At 45.2% G+C, this 16,607-nt stretch overlaps 1 protein-coding gene across 1 annotated transcript; it reads right to left on the bottom strand.

Annotated features, from left to right (window-relative positions):
- Positions 1 to 8,342: 8,342 nt before the first annotated feature.
- LOC146187704 (uncharacterized) lies at positions 8,343 to 15,943 on the bottom strand. The gene is made up of 2 exons (XM_084603500.1): positions 15,245 to 15,943; positions 8,343 to 8,472 (listed from the first exon to the last, which is right to left on the bottom strand). Exons 1-2 carry the CDS (start codon positions 15,424 to 15,426, stop codon positions 8,343 to 8,345), a joined length of 312 nt encoding a protein of 103 aa, XP_084459626.1. The 5' UTR covers positions 15,427 to 15,943.
- Positions 15,944 to 16,607: the final 664 nt, after the last annotated feature.

Below are 16,607 nucleotides of genomic sequence, written 5' to 3' on the forward strand. Positions count from 1 at the left end.
AAAAGCATACCATTTTATGATCCGAAATGCCTTCAAAAATATGAATTTCCGGGTTTCGACGAAGATCGAATTGCTTTGCCAACAAGAAAGAAGTCCAGTACAGATGACGAGCTGCATTGAATCCGGGTTGGTTGCTTTACTAATGAAATAAGATGAGATCAACCAGAGGTTAGACAGAGCGCTTGGAAAGTCGTCACTCCAGTCAATGGACGGCACGTTGAAATCGCCAGTAAGCAGTACGCTACATGAATGGTTTCTGTGCGAACACAAAAATTCATTCAAGTGCCTAAAAACGTGTTATCGGTGCTTGGTGGTTGATAGAAGCCCCCAATCACTATGTTCATTTAATACCTTGATGATAACAGATTCTACTTCGGCAATATACCTGGGCCTTAATGAAATGGGGTATAATGAAAAATGAAATACTGGCCTCAGATCCCGCGTTATACACGATGTGGTCGCTGACCTGCGACACACACTTATACCGGTTTCCATTGGGCGAACAGGAGCAAGAGCAACGAGCAGCCAGAGCAGCGCACGAAAGCACTGGGGTCGCGCGTTCTCGTCTCCCCAATAGAACATACCGAGGCGGAGCGCGTGACGTCAGGCGTCATGTGATCAAACTTTTCCCGCGCTTGCGTTGCCCGTATCTACTCAAGCGTTTCGGGGTAGCTCGGCTGGAAACGCTGATTGGCCCACAATTTCTGACGTCATATATGACGTCACAAAACGTCAGGGGTCACGTGATATTTTATGATGTCATGTTCGGATGTAAGGCACACGTGTTTTCCCTAGACTCCCTGGATTCCCCATGCTTTTCGACCGCCATGCGATAGTGCCTAGAATATACTGGCTAGTGTGCCGTGCGGAGGGCTCTCTCAATGGGAAGAGGTGGCCGCGCCGGCGATGCCTTCCAACTTTGGCTGCCAGGGGCGCTGCTCATCGTATAGGTGCACGTGGCTACCGGAAACGGACGGACTGGCGACAGCGGGAGCTTCCGAAGCGTCAAATAGATCAGTTCTTTCCTTTATATACTTTATTTCTTTTTCAGCTAGTTAGGTTAAGTGCAGCCTAAAGAATAGATTTTAGCTCTTGGTCCTAGCGGCCTGGTTTTTCGTGCCGGCAGCTAGGTTTTCTTGGCGTTCATTGTTTAGCTATCTTGTTTAGATAAATATTTTTCTTTCTAGGCTATTGGCATTCGCAGATTTGGTTTTTAACGCGTGTTTGCTAGTCGTTTATTGTGTCTTCTTTTGGCAATTTGTATATTCTAAGAATTCGTAACAGTTATAGTTCAGTCGATGAGCGCTTAAGATGTGCAATCAAAAGAAGGTAAAGTGTACTCAGTGTGAGGCGCAGGTTAATCTCAAAGAAACGCGTTTTGATTCTGTAGGTGAAGCGGAAGGCAGCGATTTTTTGTGTCGGTGTTGCGTACTGAATGCACGTCTAGATAGATTTGATCAAGAAAGGGGCAGTTTAGTGTCTCGTGTGGAGGATTTAGAAAATGAAGTACGTTTGCTAAGGACGGAAAATCAGAAACTGCTTGGACAGCTTACTCAGATTGAAAAGAAAGGGGCCGACTTTGTCCTTGGAACCAACAAGGACGAACATTCCAATGCGGGCCACGTGGCTGGGGCCAGCATGGAAGGCATAATCAAAGTAGGTCAGGCAGATCCGAACCGTCAGAGTTATTTAGAAGCAGCTAAGACGCCGGAAAAAAAGAAGTAAGGAAGAATGAAAATCCCAGAGATAAGGACACAGATAACCGAAAGCAGGAGCCAACAGTTGGGAGAGGGAGAGAGAAGGCCCAGGTGCTTATCGCCGGAGATTCTAACATAAACAGGTGCAAGCGAGATATCTTGGAACGTGTAAGGGGTGATAAGAGAGTGTTGGTTGGAGCCTTCCCAGGGAGAACAATGAGGGCTGTACTAAAAGAGAGTAAAAATAGGCTGTTGAAGGATTCCGCAGAGCGCAGTATGGTAATAGTAGCCGCGGGTCTAAACGATGTCCTAAATGGTGACGCTGCAGGAGTGGTGGAAAGTTTAGCTAAGGGAGTTGACGAGATCAGGGAGATAGCACAGCAGACGCAGATACCAGAGGTGCTAGGATTGAACGGAAAGATGGAAAAGGACATGGTGACAGTTAATCAGGACATCAGAAAGTTAAGCCTGGAGAAGCGTTTCGAAGTGGTTGAGGTAAACAGGGAGGTACATAAAGCAGGTTTTGGTAGGGCTTTTCAGCGAGATGGCATTCATTTTAACAGAAGGGTCGGAGTACAGATCGGCTGGCGCTTGGCAGGCAGGGCTGTAGCTTTTTTAGGGGGTCCGCGAGGACTCCGTGCACAGAGATAGTTAGAAGTGAAGTAAAAGAAAGTGTAATAATGGAGGCTGAGCCCCCCAAAATGGCAAAGAGTAGGTCGAGAAAAAAAAGTACAAAAAAGAAATTTAACACTAGGATCAGCTACATAAACATGCAAGGAGGTAGAAAAAGAGCGAAATGGCTAGAGATAGAACAGCAGTTGAAGGATGACAAAATAGGTGTGTACGCTCTTTGCGAGACTCATCTCAGGGATCTAGAAGATCCGCCGTTTATAGAAGGCTACGTCTGGGAAGGGTGCAACAGAACGAGAACGGAAAGAAAGGGTGGAGGGGTAGGTATGTTGATAAACCAGGGAACAAATTGGCAAAGAATTAAATCATCTTGTAAAGAACATATCTGGGTTTCAGGAACCATTGCCGGCATAAGGACATGGCTAGGGGTAGTTTATTTAGGAACAGGACATCAATGCAGGCAAGAAAACAGGGATCTTGTTGAATGTCTCAGTGACGATATAAGCCAGTTTGGAAACGGGGCCAATATTATTCTGCTGGGGGACATGAACGGCCACATCTACGATCTGGATGGATACACGGATTGTAACGGGAAGCTAATGCTAGATTTCTGCGAGCGACACGATCTAGTTAGTAAATAGAGAAACAAAATGTGAAGGCCAAATCACGTGGGAATTCCGCAACAGGCAGACGACCATTGACTATTGTCTAATGTCGCAGGAAATTTATAGCAAGGTCACAAAAATGGAAATAGACGAAGAAGGGGAGTGTAGTCTGGGAAGTGATCATAAACGTATTAGTCTGCAGATGGGGCCCTTGATGAAAAGAGAAATGGAACTTAGACAAAACGTAAACGCAAAATTAAACGACGATCAAATAGCGCAGATAGCAGCAGACATAGAGGAAGCAATAGAGAAAAGCCCCATGGAAGACTGGGATTATGAACAGGTAGAACTACTCATAAGGAGGAAAATTCAGGAGGTTAAAGTAGCAAACCGCTGGAATGGAAAGAGGAAGCCACGGTGCTGGTGGAATAACGAAATCAGGGAAGCTATTGAACAACGACGGGCTGCTTCAAGGGAACACCGAATGGCAAAGAAAGCACAGGCTTCTCAAGAGGAAATCGACCAAAAATGGGAATCATATCGACAAAAGAAATTTCAAGTGCAGGCCCTCGTCCAAAGTAAAATAAGACATTCCACCGATCGCTGGATGGCTGATATACACGATGCCTCTAGAGGCGGAGCAAGAAAATTCTGGAACCATATAAGCTGGCTAGCGAAGAAGAATCAAAGAAAGCAGGATCGGATTCAAGATAACGAGGGAAATTGTTTAAAGGGAGACAACGCAGTGAACTACATTACATCAGTTATAGCCGAGTCATTTAAGAACGACGATAGGGTAATCTCCTCAAATCAGGAAGCAACACAAGGTAGCAGAAAACAAAGCAGCTTAGAACTGACCAATCTAAACTGGAAAAAGGCAGAAAGAAATATTCCTAAAAACACATCTACAGGAATAGATGGAATTCCGATCAAGCTGATTAATGAACTCGGTCCAAAAAGTAAGGAAACGTTGTTAAAAGCTTTGGAAACAGTCACAGCAAATAAGCAAATTCCGCACAGCTGGCGGCAGAGTAAAATGAATTTGATTTATAAAGGGAAAGGAGAAAGGATGCACATAAAATCCTACAGGCCGATTACCATAACATCTGTAATGTACAGGTTAGCCATTTGAAAGTAACAAGATACTCGGAGAACTTCAGAACGGCTTTAGAAATGGTAGGCGCTTAGATGATTGCCTGTTCGTGCTTACCCAATGAATCGAAATATCTAGAGCGGAAAATAGACATTTGTATTTGGCCTTCCTGGACATAAATGGGGCGTACGACAACGTAAGCAGGGAACTCCTGTGGAACATATTAAAAGAAGAAGGTAGCGGTTATGAGATAATAGAGTTCCTACAGGAAATATACCGGGATAACAAAGTAGAAATTACGTGGGAAGGGATAAGAAGTACGGAGGATGTCAAAGTATGCAAAGGATTAAGACAAGGCTGTCCTCTATCACCGGTGCTGTTCATGCTTTATATGATAAACCTGGAACGGAGGATACAAGACCTAGGTTTTAACCTGTCATACAGATTAGGTGGAAAGGCGGTAGAGCAGCGCCTCCCCGGTTTGATGTATGCAGACGATATTGTGCTGCTAGCTGAGAGTCTGGAAGAATTGCAAACTCTAGTTAAGTATTGCGGAGACGAAGGGGACGCTCTAGGCTTCAGTTTCAGCGCAGTTAAGTCGGGTCTGATGATTTTCAACGGCTCAACTGATCAGGGTCTTAAAATTCAAGGCCTTGAAATACCTAGAGTAGCAGAATATAAATATTTGGGGGTATGGGTAAACGAAGGATTGGCATACATTGGAAAGCATGAGCAATCACTTAAGGCCGAAGGGCGAAGGAATGCCGGGATAATGAAGCATAAGGCATTGTGGGGGTATGAGGTATTGAGGGGTATTTGGAAAGGAATTATGGTGCCCGGACTTACTTTCGGAAATGCGGTTTTGTGCCTAAAATCAGAGGTACAGTCGACATTAGAAACAAATCAGAGATCCGTTGGACGATTAGCACTAGGTGCCCACGGCAAAACTACAAATGAGGCGGTACAGGGAGATATGGGCAGGGCATCTTTCGAAGTACGGGAAGCTCAGAGTAAAATATTATATGAGGAACGCCTGAGGAAATTGGATAGTAACAGATGGGAAGCTAAGGTATTTAAATACCTGTACCTAAAAAGCGTTGACTCACAATGGAGGAAAAGAACTAGGAAACTAACTAGTAAGTATGCTAGTTACAAGGACGGAGAAATAAAGAGCATTAAGCAACAGGTGAAAAACACAGAAGGTAAAAATTGGATAAATTCGATGAAAAAAAAAAAAAAACAGAGTGTGGAATTATACCGAAAGTGGAAAATGCAGATCAGGAAGGAAGATTTCTTTGATAACTCAAGAGGCAGTGCCCTACTTTTTGAAGCTAGATCAGGGTGCCTTAGAACACGCAGCTACAAAAAGAAGTTTAACAATGGAGATGACGCATGTGCTGTATGTGGAAACTCCAGTGAAACAATTGACCATATTATACTCGAATGCAATGGTATCCATCCGGAAGTTGATGCAGGCGCAATAACTGTTCCTGAAGCTCTGGGGTTTAGAGATACCAGTGGCCGGGTGAATAAACCGGCGGTGGAAACTAGCAAAAAACGGCTGGAAGATTGGTGGCTTAAAAGCAGAGAAGTGACATAATGTCAGTAATGTAGGAGCAAAATTTAATAAATAGAATGATGGTTTAGTTAACCATTCTAAATCAATAATTAAGATATATGGAGAAAAATGAGCATGATAGCTACTGCTACCACCCCGTTTCAAAGGGGACTCTCCTATATTTCATCCATCCGTGCCGTCGACGCCGTCGGCCGCCGGCGCGCCCTTGATTTGCCGCAGCTGCGCTGGCCGAGCCATCAGTGGGTTCGAGCGCTTTGGACGCGTCTACGCTGTTCTTTTGTTTTAGTCGTTCTTTTTCTTGCATTCATATGAGATAATTAAATTTGCAACGACTAATGATGCTAAAAATAAAGCATCAGGGCAATGAAAAGACATGTTTCGTGCCGCTCTGTCGGAGTGGCTACCGCTCAGGACTAGGTTTCTATGTTCGGTGTGCCATCGGACCCTGCGCAGTTTGCTGAGTGGAAGCGGCTGATTAAAAGACAGGACCGCAAGTTGACTTCAACGTGTGTTGTCTGCGAAAAATATTTTGAGGAGAGCTACATCGAGAGAACGTTCAAAGTGACAGTAAACGGCATCGTCAACGAGCTCGCTAGAGATAGACCACGAATTAAGCCCGAAACCGTGCCAACGCTATTCGACCATTATCCGAGCCATCTTCTGCCTAAGAAGACATCGAAAAGAAAGTTGAGGAACCTCTGTGACCAACCGGCCGCTAAACGACTGCAGACGACACAGCCATGCACGCACCGTCAAGGATGTTTGACAATGCTTCCAAGGAGCTGGCAGCAGAAGAGCCGAGCGAGAACTCATGCCCGCAGCAGCAGACGTGCAGCTTTGAGCCTCGGGATCCGTTTGACTCAATTTACATACCTGCAACTTGGACCAAATTAACCGAAGCACCTGCTGGATCTGAAGCCTACGCGCGTTATCGAGCCTAAAAAAAGAAAAAGAACTTTGTCACTTTGTACATAGAAAAAGTGATAACTTTTGGAAGCCTGAACGCAGTTCTGTGGACACTACAGTGTATATTCTCGGAAAAGAAAAAAACAAGCGCGTACAATACAACAATATCTAAAGCTGAAGATAGAGCTATATAGGTAGAGTGCACTGGAGGGTCTTTGTTCCGAATGTGGTCTGCAACCAGCTGATTCAGGAAGCACATATCATTCATGGGAATATATTTTGCAGAAAAAGTGTCGCTTGACCGTCAACCGTGAAGGGGTTAGCTTAATGCAAATACCAGCGGAGGCTTACACAAGATGCGCAGAAAGAAGGAAAAAGCATGCAACTAGCCAAATAAATGCTGCAACATTTCTCGCGCTCTGAGAAGAGCTAAGAGAAAACTGGCATGGAGCGCAGTACAAGTGGCTCTATTGAAAGCGCAAAATGAGGAGCTAATAAGTGAGTCTGCGGTTGAAGCTTTTTTTTTTTTTTTTTTTAATCCCGCGCGTGACCCATACAATTGTGACCGTACAACAACCGCTCGGCTGCTGAAACCGCGAAGCCGAAACTGGTGAAGTAAGTAAGATTAATTATAAATTACTTAGCGGTGGTAAGCGAGAAACCACGTGGAGAATTATACAGGAATATCTAGCGCATCATTAGCAAGTGAAAAAAAAAAATACCACCAAAAATTGGTATCAGACTACTTTAAAATTATTGCGGTGTCATATGTGCGGCCTTTCTCCAAAACCTTTAGCGGTGCATTTCTATATTTTTACTTGTTTATTGTTGCTGCGCCTTTTTGCTCAAATTTTACTATATTGTAGACTTTGTAAAAAAAAAAAGAATCAGTGATACAATCACCACTTTTGTTTCTTGCCTTTCCTTCTGTTACAAAAGAAAGCACACCGCATAATAATCATTTATGTAAAGAGTAAGAACAAAAACTGAAGTCAGATTCAGACTGCTTGTGTTTATTGTCGCATATGCGATCTTTGAAAACATGCGCGCGTGCAATATATGTTACGAAAAAGCAAGATCGCCCTTCTTTTCTGTAGCATAAATGTGACGCTATAAAACGTCACTAACCTGATATATATCACCTTAGCAATAAACATGACTGAATTGCAGAAACGTCGACGTAACCTATCCGAAAGCATGAGGCCCGTATACGTATTGACGTTCGTAGCACTTGACTGCGGCATCGCGATATACCATGGACCATAAGAAAAGACCGAAGAGTAAATAAAATTCAAAGTTGGATTAATGAACAGTGTAAAATATTAAGGGTATTTTCTGATACCTGTGTCACACGGACAATAACAGTCGTCGTCGATCCGTTCCGGGTTGCGTATTGACAAACCATATCCCGTAGGAACACTCGAGCAGACGACGCTCTGACGCGCAAGCACGTGACACGACGTCACTTCCTTTAAGTTTTTTTTTGCTTGTTTCTATTTTTTTTTTTTACGCCAAAGAAAGATGGCCAGATAGCGGCGCACACGCGCGCGCCGTTAAACTGGTTAAACGCTTCGCCGACGCGGGCGTTGGTTAGCCAGCCAAGCGCGTATCCTTCTACCATGGCCTAGTGGCATGTGCCTGTGGATTAAGGGGTGCTGCGGCCGCATTTTGAGGCTTTATAAACGCAGTGGCCCAAGCCGTGTCATTTGGATGCTGGATATACTGTGATGCTTGCAGTTCGAAACAAGTGTTGGCCGTCATGTTTGACTCTGACAGCAAGCGATTTTGTGAAGCCACAACTGCTGCTCTAAGCATGCTGGATGCCGACTGTGCTAGTGCTGGATGTGCAAGTGCGTCGATTCCAAGAAAGCTGCCCAGCGCCGTTGGATGCTCGCCTTGGAGCCACTAGTCGCTGAAAGTGCCGCCTTGGTTAGTAGCACTGCAATGTTTGGATAAGCACCGCTGGAATAGGGGGTTAAAGGGGGGGGGGAAGAGAAAAAAACGTGGTTACGTGGTGTATTTGTGAAACATTTGCTGTGATGCTGCATCGCTGCTCGAGGGGGTCTTCGCTAGGGATGCTAAACCCAAGCAACCACCGACATCCATCGGACGGCCAATGGCCATCCGTTTCGGATGTTCCGGATGGCCGATGGACGTCCGCGAACAGCCAGTGGACGTCCGTCGGCCGTCCGATGGGCGTCCAAATGGACATGTTTGTCTGGCCAATGGACGTCCATTTCGGACGTCCGTTCCCGGATCTTTCTCGCATATTCGCATATATGCTGCATGCATGCTCTTTTCGCTCCCACGAGGCAATAAAATAGAAAAGCTGCTTAAAGTACAACAGGCATATTTTATTGTAAAGTGTCTAATTCCTCAATATGACGTAAAACTTGAAGCGCACATCCATCTTCCGTGATGAAGTGGAAGCGACCAGCTTTCTGCAAAAAGAGAAAAAAAGACAGGTTAGTAAACAGTCTGTCTCTCATGCACAGTATAATCCTTGACTCGAGGTTTTCTGGAGGATAATAACAAGAGTATTTCTCATATTGTACCTGCCCTACAGCACTTGTTACAAGCAGTCTCAAATATCAGCGAGGTTCTGCCCTCCTTTCCCTTAGTTCACGCCAGTTATATCGCACCCGCTCTTTCAAATATCACATAGTTTCATCTGCAATGCTTCAAGGATAAAGCTAAATACGCTAAACAGTTCATAAGGCAGTATCATACAGGCCATACCTAAATTAAAATAAGCTGATAACGCGCTTCAATAATTTCAAGCACAGAAAAGGCCACTCGCTATCTGAAATGATTTTTTTTTTGTAGTGGTGCACAACTTTCAAGCTCGCGAGCTTGGGCGATTATCGCTTATTGCATTGTACAGGAGCAGTTATGCATTTTATCACTGTAATGCACTGCAGCGCAGACTGTGCCCTCGCAACCTGCAACTTGCATTGAAAAATGCAGAACATGCCACTTGCGAAGGCAAGCATATTAAAAAAAAAAATCTTTGAAGACCGACTGTTTACCCAGCACCTTGGTTGACGAAAACAAGGAGGTTGGTTAAGGTGGATTCACACGGCGGACCAAATCGCGAATCGCTCTCACGATTCGCTGTGACGTGGCCCTACGTCAGTGATTTCCGCTGCTTCGCTTCAGTCCGCGAGCAGCAATTCGCGACAAGGTCGAGAGTCCTTTTCACAATTCGGATCCTTCACGGACAAGACATTTTTTTATTTATTTATTTCTCTCGCGGAACGCTTTTCAGCTATGCTCCCGGTGCCCAAGCATAGACAACATAACATACATTGCACTAAAACGCTGTAGGAAAGCGAGAAGCGGCTTCTGACGACTGACGGCAGTCGTTTCTATTTTGGAGTCGAACTAGCCTGTTTTTGCCTTCATTCGCAGTACATGGTTTTCACAGAATTTACAGTGACAGGCTCTTGCACTGCGCGATACCGAATGCGTGAGTTTTGTGACTGCACAGAGCAGTCGCTTGAATGTATTCATCGCTTTCCTCAAGCGTTTTGGCATTTGGCACGTACCGGGAGCATAGGGGCAGTCCGAATGGTCGTCTTCCAAGGGTTGAAAGCAGTATTTTCATGCAGCTCTCATAGAGTAAGCGCGATCGTTTGCACTGCAGAGAACTGCCTGCGTAGTATACCACATCGAGCGAAACAGTCACCACAATACTTTGGCAAAACGGCGCAGCAGCAGTAGCTGTAGGCCGCCGCAACCCGCGCATTCACCCACCGTCCATGCATCGTCCATGGTAGGCTACCCTCGATAACAGCGCGCCAGAACAAGGCTCTCCTCTCGCGCAGTGCCTGGGAGAAAGAGTAAGTCCGCTCTGTCGTCTGCTATTCTCTCCCACCGTGTGAATGCTCGCCGCGGACGGACGGACCTCGGATCAGAGGTCACGTGACCGATCGCTTCGCTATTCGGTCCGTCGTGTGAATCCACCTTTATAAGCCTCGCAAGACCTCCAGCAATTTCCTAGTTTGCGTAGAGGAGAGGGAGAGCCAACTCAATCGACATACACGGACGCCACCGCGCCGATTACTCCTGGTTTTCGGTGTAACTAGCTCCTTAATGCTATCGCGTTGAAATGTGTCAGTAGGTTCACTGCGCTGTTACATATTCATACAATTTTCGCTGCGCAGATTTTCACGAAGCTCGATCGCAGTACTCACTTTCAAACGCGGTCGCTTTCGCCGGAGTCGTCCGTCCTGATGTGTTGTCGTCGTGAGCCACTGTTGCTCCAAGGGGGTAATCCTTTCACACTAGGAACTGGCACAACTGCGCAATCGTTGTCCTTGCAGCGCACAAAGATGGGTGAAGGCATTCGAGCATAGTTGCGTGCACCCGCACAGAACGAAAAAAAAAACTGCTGCCGCGAGCCGCTGCGGCGCGGCGGCAGGACGACAGCCGGCAATGGCGGCACAGAAACACGTGGTACGAAACTACGGCAGAAACATTCATGCGCAGAATTGAATTGGCCCTAATAAGTTAACACTATAATTTTACTGAATATTGTTAATTTCTTTAAATAGGAACCCTTTCTTGTAAGGATAATCAAGCGAAACCTACCATCTCCCCTCCTCCCCTCCAACACACACACACACTGCGATGGAATACGCAACCTTCAACCAAACAGCACGGCCGCCGGCCGGCGGGGACTGGCGGGGATTTCAAACAGCAAAAAAAAAAAAAAAAAACTTTTTGTAAAGACCCACAGTGCAAGGTAATCCGGCGCTTTCGTTCGTCAAGACGTAGTCGTGGACCATCGTGGATGGCGAAGCCGCGCATGTGGTACATGTAGTACATACGTTCAGGCTCAACTAGAGTAACAATTGAAGATCACGACCGTCGCTACCAACGGATACAACGAATTGCGGCATGAAAGCTGAGAAATTAATGACAATCGCCCCATACTGTGTATGTGCCAGAGTTTTTTAGGCCAACCAGCTAATCATTTGGTATATAATACAATTCGCTATCTCAGGAGCCGAATGGAAGTTGCAAACCTAATTGGATTTCCTATTGGAATTTTGAGTACCATTTGGAAAATCCGAATGGAATTTTACACGCAATTAAAACTATTTGGAATGCCCAATTGGTATTTGCAGAACCATTTGGTTAATCCAACTGGACTAATCCATTGGAGAGGTGGTGTCCAATATTGGGTCCAGATGTGACCTTTGCAGGTCTCAATTGGCCCCATTTTTTTTTGACTAGGCAGGACACATCTCGAGCATTGAAGACAAGTGTGAATGTTGAAACAGAATTTTGTCAGCGAGGAAATATATGTCCTGGAAACATACTCGTCCGTACGTACATCGGACGTACACCTCGTCTCTCATGCGGATATACAAAAACGGACGTAGTCCGTACGTACATCGGACATACACCTCGTCTCTCATGCGGATATACAAAAACGGATGTAGTCTGTACCTCCGACGGACGTACGAATACGGATGTCCGAAACCGGAGGTTGTACGTATGTCCGACGGACGTACAATTTCGGCAAAGGACGTTCGGCTCTAGCTCGGACGTACAACGGACGTCGGTGGTTGCTTGGGAAGCTACTGGCCTACCCAAGGACGTATGACTACTACCGATGCTAAATTACATCTCAAAGGCCGTCTCTCATTTTATGCTACCTTGTGAGCAGCTGTCTGCACTCAGGATTTTTTTTTTTTTTTTTCAGTTTCCGGCATTTAAATACGGAAATGTTTCTATATGGCAGCATGCTGGGACAGCGGAGCCAGTTTTCTGAAATTAGCGGTAATCCTTGAAATGAAAACATGTTCTCGTTTTGTGAACGCACGCATGATTACGGCATCTTGTACATAGCGGCAACCGCCCTTTTCTGAAGCCCATAATCTGGCGACGTCAAACTATTGATTCTGAAAGTAGTGGGATATTAGGTGAATTCGATAACCAAGTACTCACGCTTCTGTGGCTAAAAACAGCGCTGACAAGAGACGAAGCAGAGGGGACACGATGCTGTTTCGTCTGCTTCGTCTCGTGTTAGCGCTGTTTTTAGCCACAGATCATGCACCAACCAGCCAGAATTTCCACCCTCTTAAAGTACTCACGCTTGTTTGAGAGCACTGCGTTGAATAGGCATTTGTTGAGCGCAGTAGCTAACTTAACTGCACCTGTTAAGCAGAGGCAGTGGCATAGCATGCTGCGTAATTTGTTTTTTGTAACTCTTTATGTATATGATCGGTATTCTGCTCAATTGTCATGGCAAGAAACAAGAGTGTTTATTTTTGCAGTCGTGGGCACCTCATAACATGCTTACGCAGGATGGTGCTGCTCAATATTGAGTCAAATAAATAAGTGCTGGCTTTCACAACAACTGTTTATTCCTTGTATACATCTCAAAGTGACCTTGGCTAACTTGAATTCCAAACTATCTTACAGGCGCCGCTTCAAAAGCTTCTGAATTAGGTGACATATTGTACTTGCACCATTATGCCTACTAATTTTTTTGAAGAAAGGAGCATTGCTACAAAATAAAGGATTAAGCTCACAAATTATATCAACACATGAAGAGGGGAGAACCAGAGTATTTTGACATCAGTCCCTTATGGTTTGCACACTGGTCAGCTAGCAATCCAACTTTTCAAGAAATGCTGGTTAATGTCATAATCATGTGTCACAAGTGTGTTTATAGAAAATTAGGTACTACAAGGCTACCCCGATGAAAGTCGTCTAGGAAATAGTATGAAACAACCAGATTTAGGCATTTAAATTTGAGGAACCCGAGTTCGATCCAAGCCATAGCGACCATGTTTTGATAGAGGAAAATGTAAGGCAGCCATTTACTGTGTGATGCCAGTGCATGTTAAAAAAAAAAAAAAATCATTGGTCAGAAATGAGCTGGAGACCTACACTACAGAATCCTGCAGAGCCTAAGCCAAATTAGGACACTATACTAAACAAAACTGAAATGCACTGCTTCTAAATTGAGGTGAAACAATGCCTTTGCTGTTTAGTAAATGCACGGCAAGCAATACATTGTAAACCATTTATGCAGAAGCAGTTTGTTTTACTGGCAAATGCCTTCAACATTTGGCAGGAAAAAGTGGCAGATGTGACTTCAGTTCTACAAATGACACTGGGCAGCCATGAAGCCATCAAAGAAACTACTTTGAATTGCAAATAGCCACATTTGTGTTTGTAAGGAGGCCCAAAGCACAGTGAATAAGCAAGATAGCGATGAAAATAATTCAGTGAAAAGAAAGGTGGAGAGTTCGGCCAGCAGCAATATGACCCTAGCGTGCTGCTCAACACTAGATAAGGGAGAAAAGGGAAATAAAAGGAGAATGATGATACAAATGGTTGATCACAATGTTGTAGTGCAGTGAATTGGTTTGAGTTACAGAGGAGACCACGCACACAGTGGATTGCACTCGTCTCGCATCATGAAGTGCATGTTCTCCACATGGGCCAGTTGTCATTGCACACATACCCCGCGCAGCTACACACTCACTCTCATATTCTGGTCCAAATGCATACACAGGCTCGCCACGCACTGATTCTGAAAAAGCTCAAACTAGACAGAAACACAATGGATTGCACTGTAAGCAGCTGTATAGACATGCGAAGCACAGCACTAACAATTTGTGGTGTGTCACATATGGAATGGTTTGACTGTTAAAGTAGTGTGGTGTTGCTAGCATGGTTTTCTGAAAAAATCTTTCTGTGCAGCTAACTTCATTGCAACATCTGATCGAAGCTGGAACACCTGCAGCAGTACCAGACAGCAAGACAAAAGTGTCCATGCAGATTGCAGAACTTTTGTAGACATGGAAAATAATAAAGTATGATTCATACTTATGAAACCTTTGCCCTTGTCTTCTTTTTGACAGTGCGGCCCTAGGCAGCTGCTGCACCAAGATTTTCATAGGTCAACAGGCCCACCAGAACCAATGCACCCAACCGACCTTCTGCAGGGAAACCCAGCCACTACAGATTCCAGTGGCTATGAGGAATGTGTTAATAAACCAGTACTACTGGAACTAGTAGGATCCTAGCAAGAAACCAGTAGGAAATTTTTACTTTGGATAAACAATTATGTTCTTTGGCATTTTTCAGCAATTGCTCTGATTGCTCTTATAAAGTGCTGTACTCTTACTACACAGCTCACAACCCCTAAAAAGATGTTGGCTACATATCTACAGAATATCATTTAATATCTCATCAAGAGATGTGTGGGCATATGTGGGTATTCGGTACATGTCCACTTTCTACTCTTTTCAACGTGGACATTATAATGTATACTATAATGATATATTATTAACATTTGCGGCAGATATTCACTGGATGTTCACTGAGTATAAGTTCTTTGGCTAAGATTTTTTTTTTGTAAACTGATTTTACGAACGTTTACAAGGGAAAGTTTTCAGATTGATGGCATGTGACTAGCACTTTGTGTCATCATTTCTACAATTAGTCATTTAGCTTCGAGGTGATGACTTCCTTCAAAAGTCTCTTCTCTTGAGCTTGCCAGCTAACTGCATAGGTCTGCATGGAAACTATCGCCTAATATATTGCGTTTGTGTACTTTCGACTCCAGTATAAGCGAGAAGCGTAGCTCCGCTTTTTATTAAACTGACTAAAATCCAACCCACATATAGCACTAGCCGAGTATAAATTATTTGACAATGATTGAAATATACTGCTAAGAGCAATACGGGCTGATCGGCAATGTACGTACCTTTCTCCATCCTTTTGAACCTTTTCCACGTTCCAAGACTTGTTGGTTTCAACGCTGTAGGCTTCCAGCCATTCGTTGACGGCTGCCTCGTTTGCCAGGTTCGCGCGATACACCGATTCGTGCCCTTTTGACGCGAGCTCATCTTTTGCGAGCTCGAGCGGCTCTGGGAGCTCTTCCATCATCTCTAGTTATCCGCAATTGACACACAAGTTCGCCAAGCACAAAATCACCCCGGCTAGCGCAGCGCGCAACGGATGAGCCATGTGCACGGGCGTACAACCCAGAAGCACCGGACGAACTGCGCAGAGCTATGCGGATGGGGAGAAGTGCAAACTTCGTGGTGTAGCCGAGCCGAGCGACGATTCCAGAACCTACCAGAACAAGAACAGCCTCGCAAGTGACCACTGGACTGAAATTTACGTGACACGTAACCGGTAACCGACCGACGTTTACAGAACACCAGAGGAAAATGCCCGCACAGTGGTCACTGGACCGAAATTAACGTGATCGCGTGACCGAACTTTTAGCCGACGGCAATTTGCGTGACTTTTACGTGAACTTCAGCTGACAGCCGTGCGGAAATACGAGCCCTGCGCGAAAACGAGACCGAAACATGCGTACCTTTGACAAACACCAGTGGGGAAAAAACGTAAATGCGAGCCCTGCGCGAAACGAAACTGAAACCATGAGGAGTCTCATCACAAGGCGCTAGGGGAAAACAACGTCGCTGCTACTCACGGAAGTGACGTTGTGTCACGTGCTTGCGCGTCAGAGCGTCGTCTGCTCGAGTGCTCCTACGGGATATGGTTTGTCAATACGCTTCCGGCGTAGATCGCGATTGAGAATATAGTTCCCATAATTCGGGGCAACCACCTGGGCTGACTGAGCGCTCACTCAGAAGGATGATGCATACGATACCTTACATCCGCAATCGCGATGCGTGGATCGCAATCGAGTGGCTCTAGATCAAATAAAATCGCCGTCGGAATATTTCATAGCAATACAGGGTGTTGCACAATTAGACCCGCGCTGTAGAATGCTTCTCCCAGCTAAACCGCGGAATCCTTGCAGTTCAGATTTCGCACAGAAATCACATTTTGTCGCTAGTATTTTTTAATACTAAATTTGTTTGTGGTACTTGCCTGATTCGATCAGAAGAAGTAAAATATTCCCATCGCCTGCGGCGGCGGCGACGCCAGACGAACCGCTGCCCCAGTGATGGGACTGGTGGCGCCACCTCATGCTGCTTACAACAACTCAAACCTTCTGCCAGAAACGCTCGCCCCCTCTTTTCCTGCTACAGAGTTGTTGTTAGCAGCATGAGGTGGCGCCACCAGTCCCATCGCTGGGGCAGCGGTTCGTC

This window comes from Amblyomma maculatum, chromosome 5, assembly GCF_055883805.1.
Source record: "Amblyomma maculatum isolate TAMU_Amacu chromosome 5, ASM5588380v1, whole genome shotgun sequence".
NCBI classification, from domain to species: Eukaryota; Metazoa; Arthropoda; class Arachnida; order Ixodida; family Ixodidae; genus Amblyomma; species Amblyomma maculatum.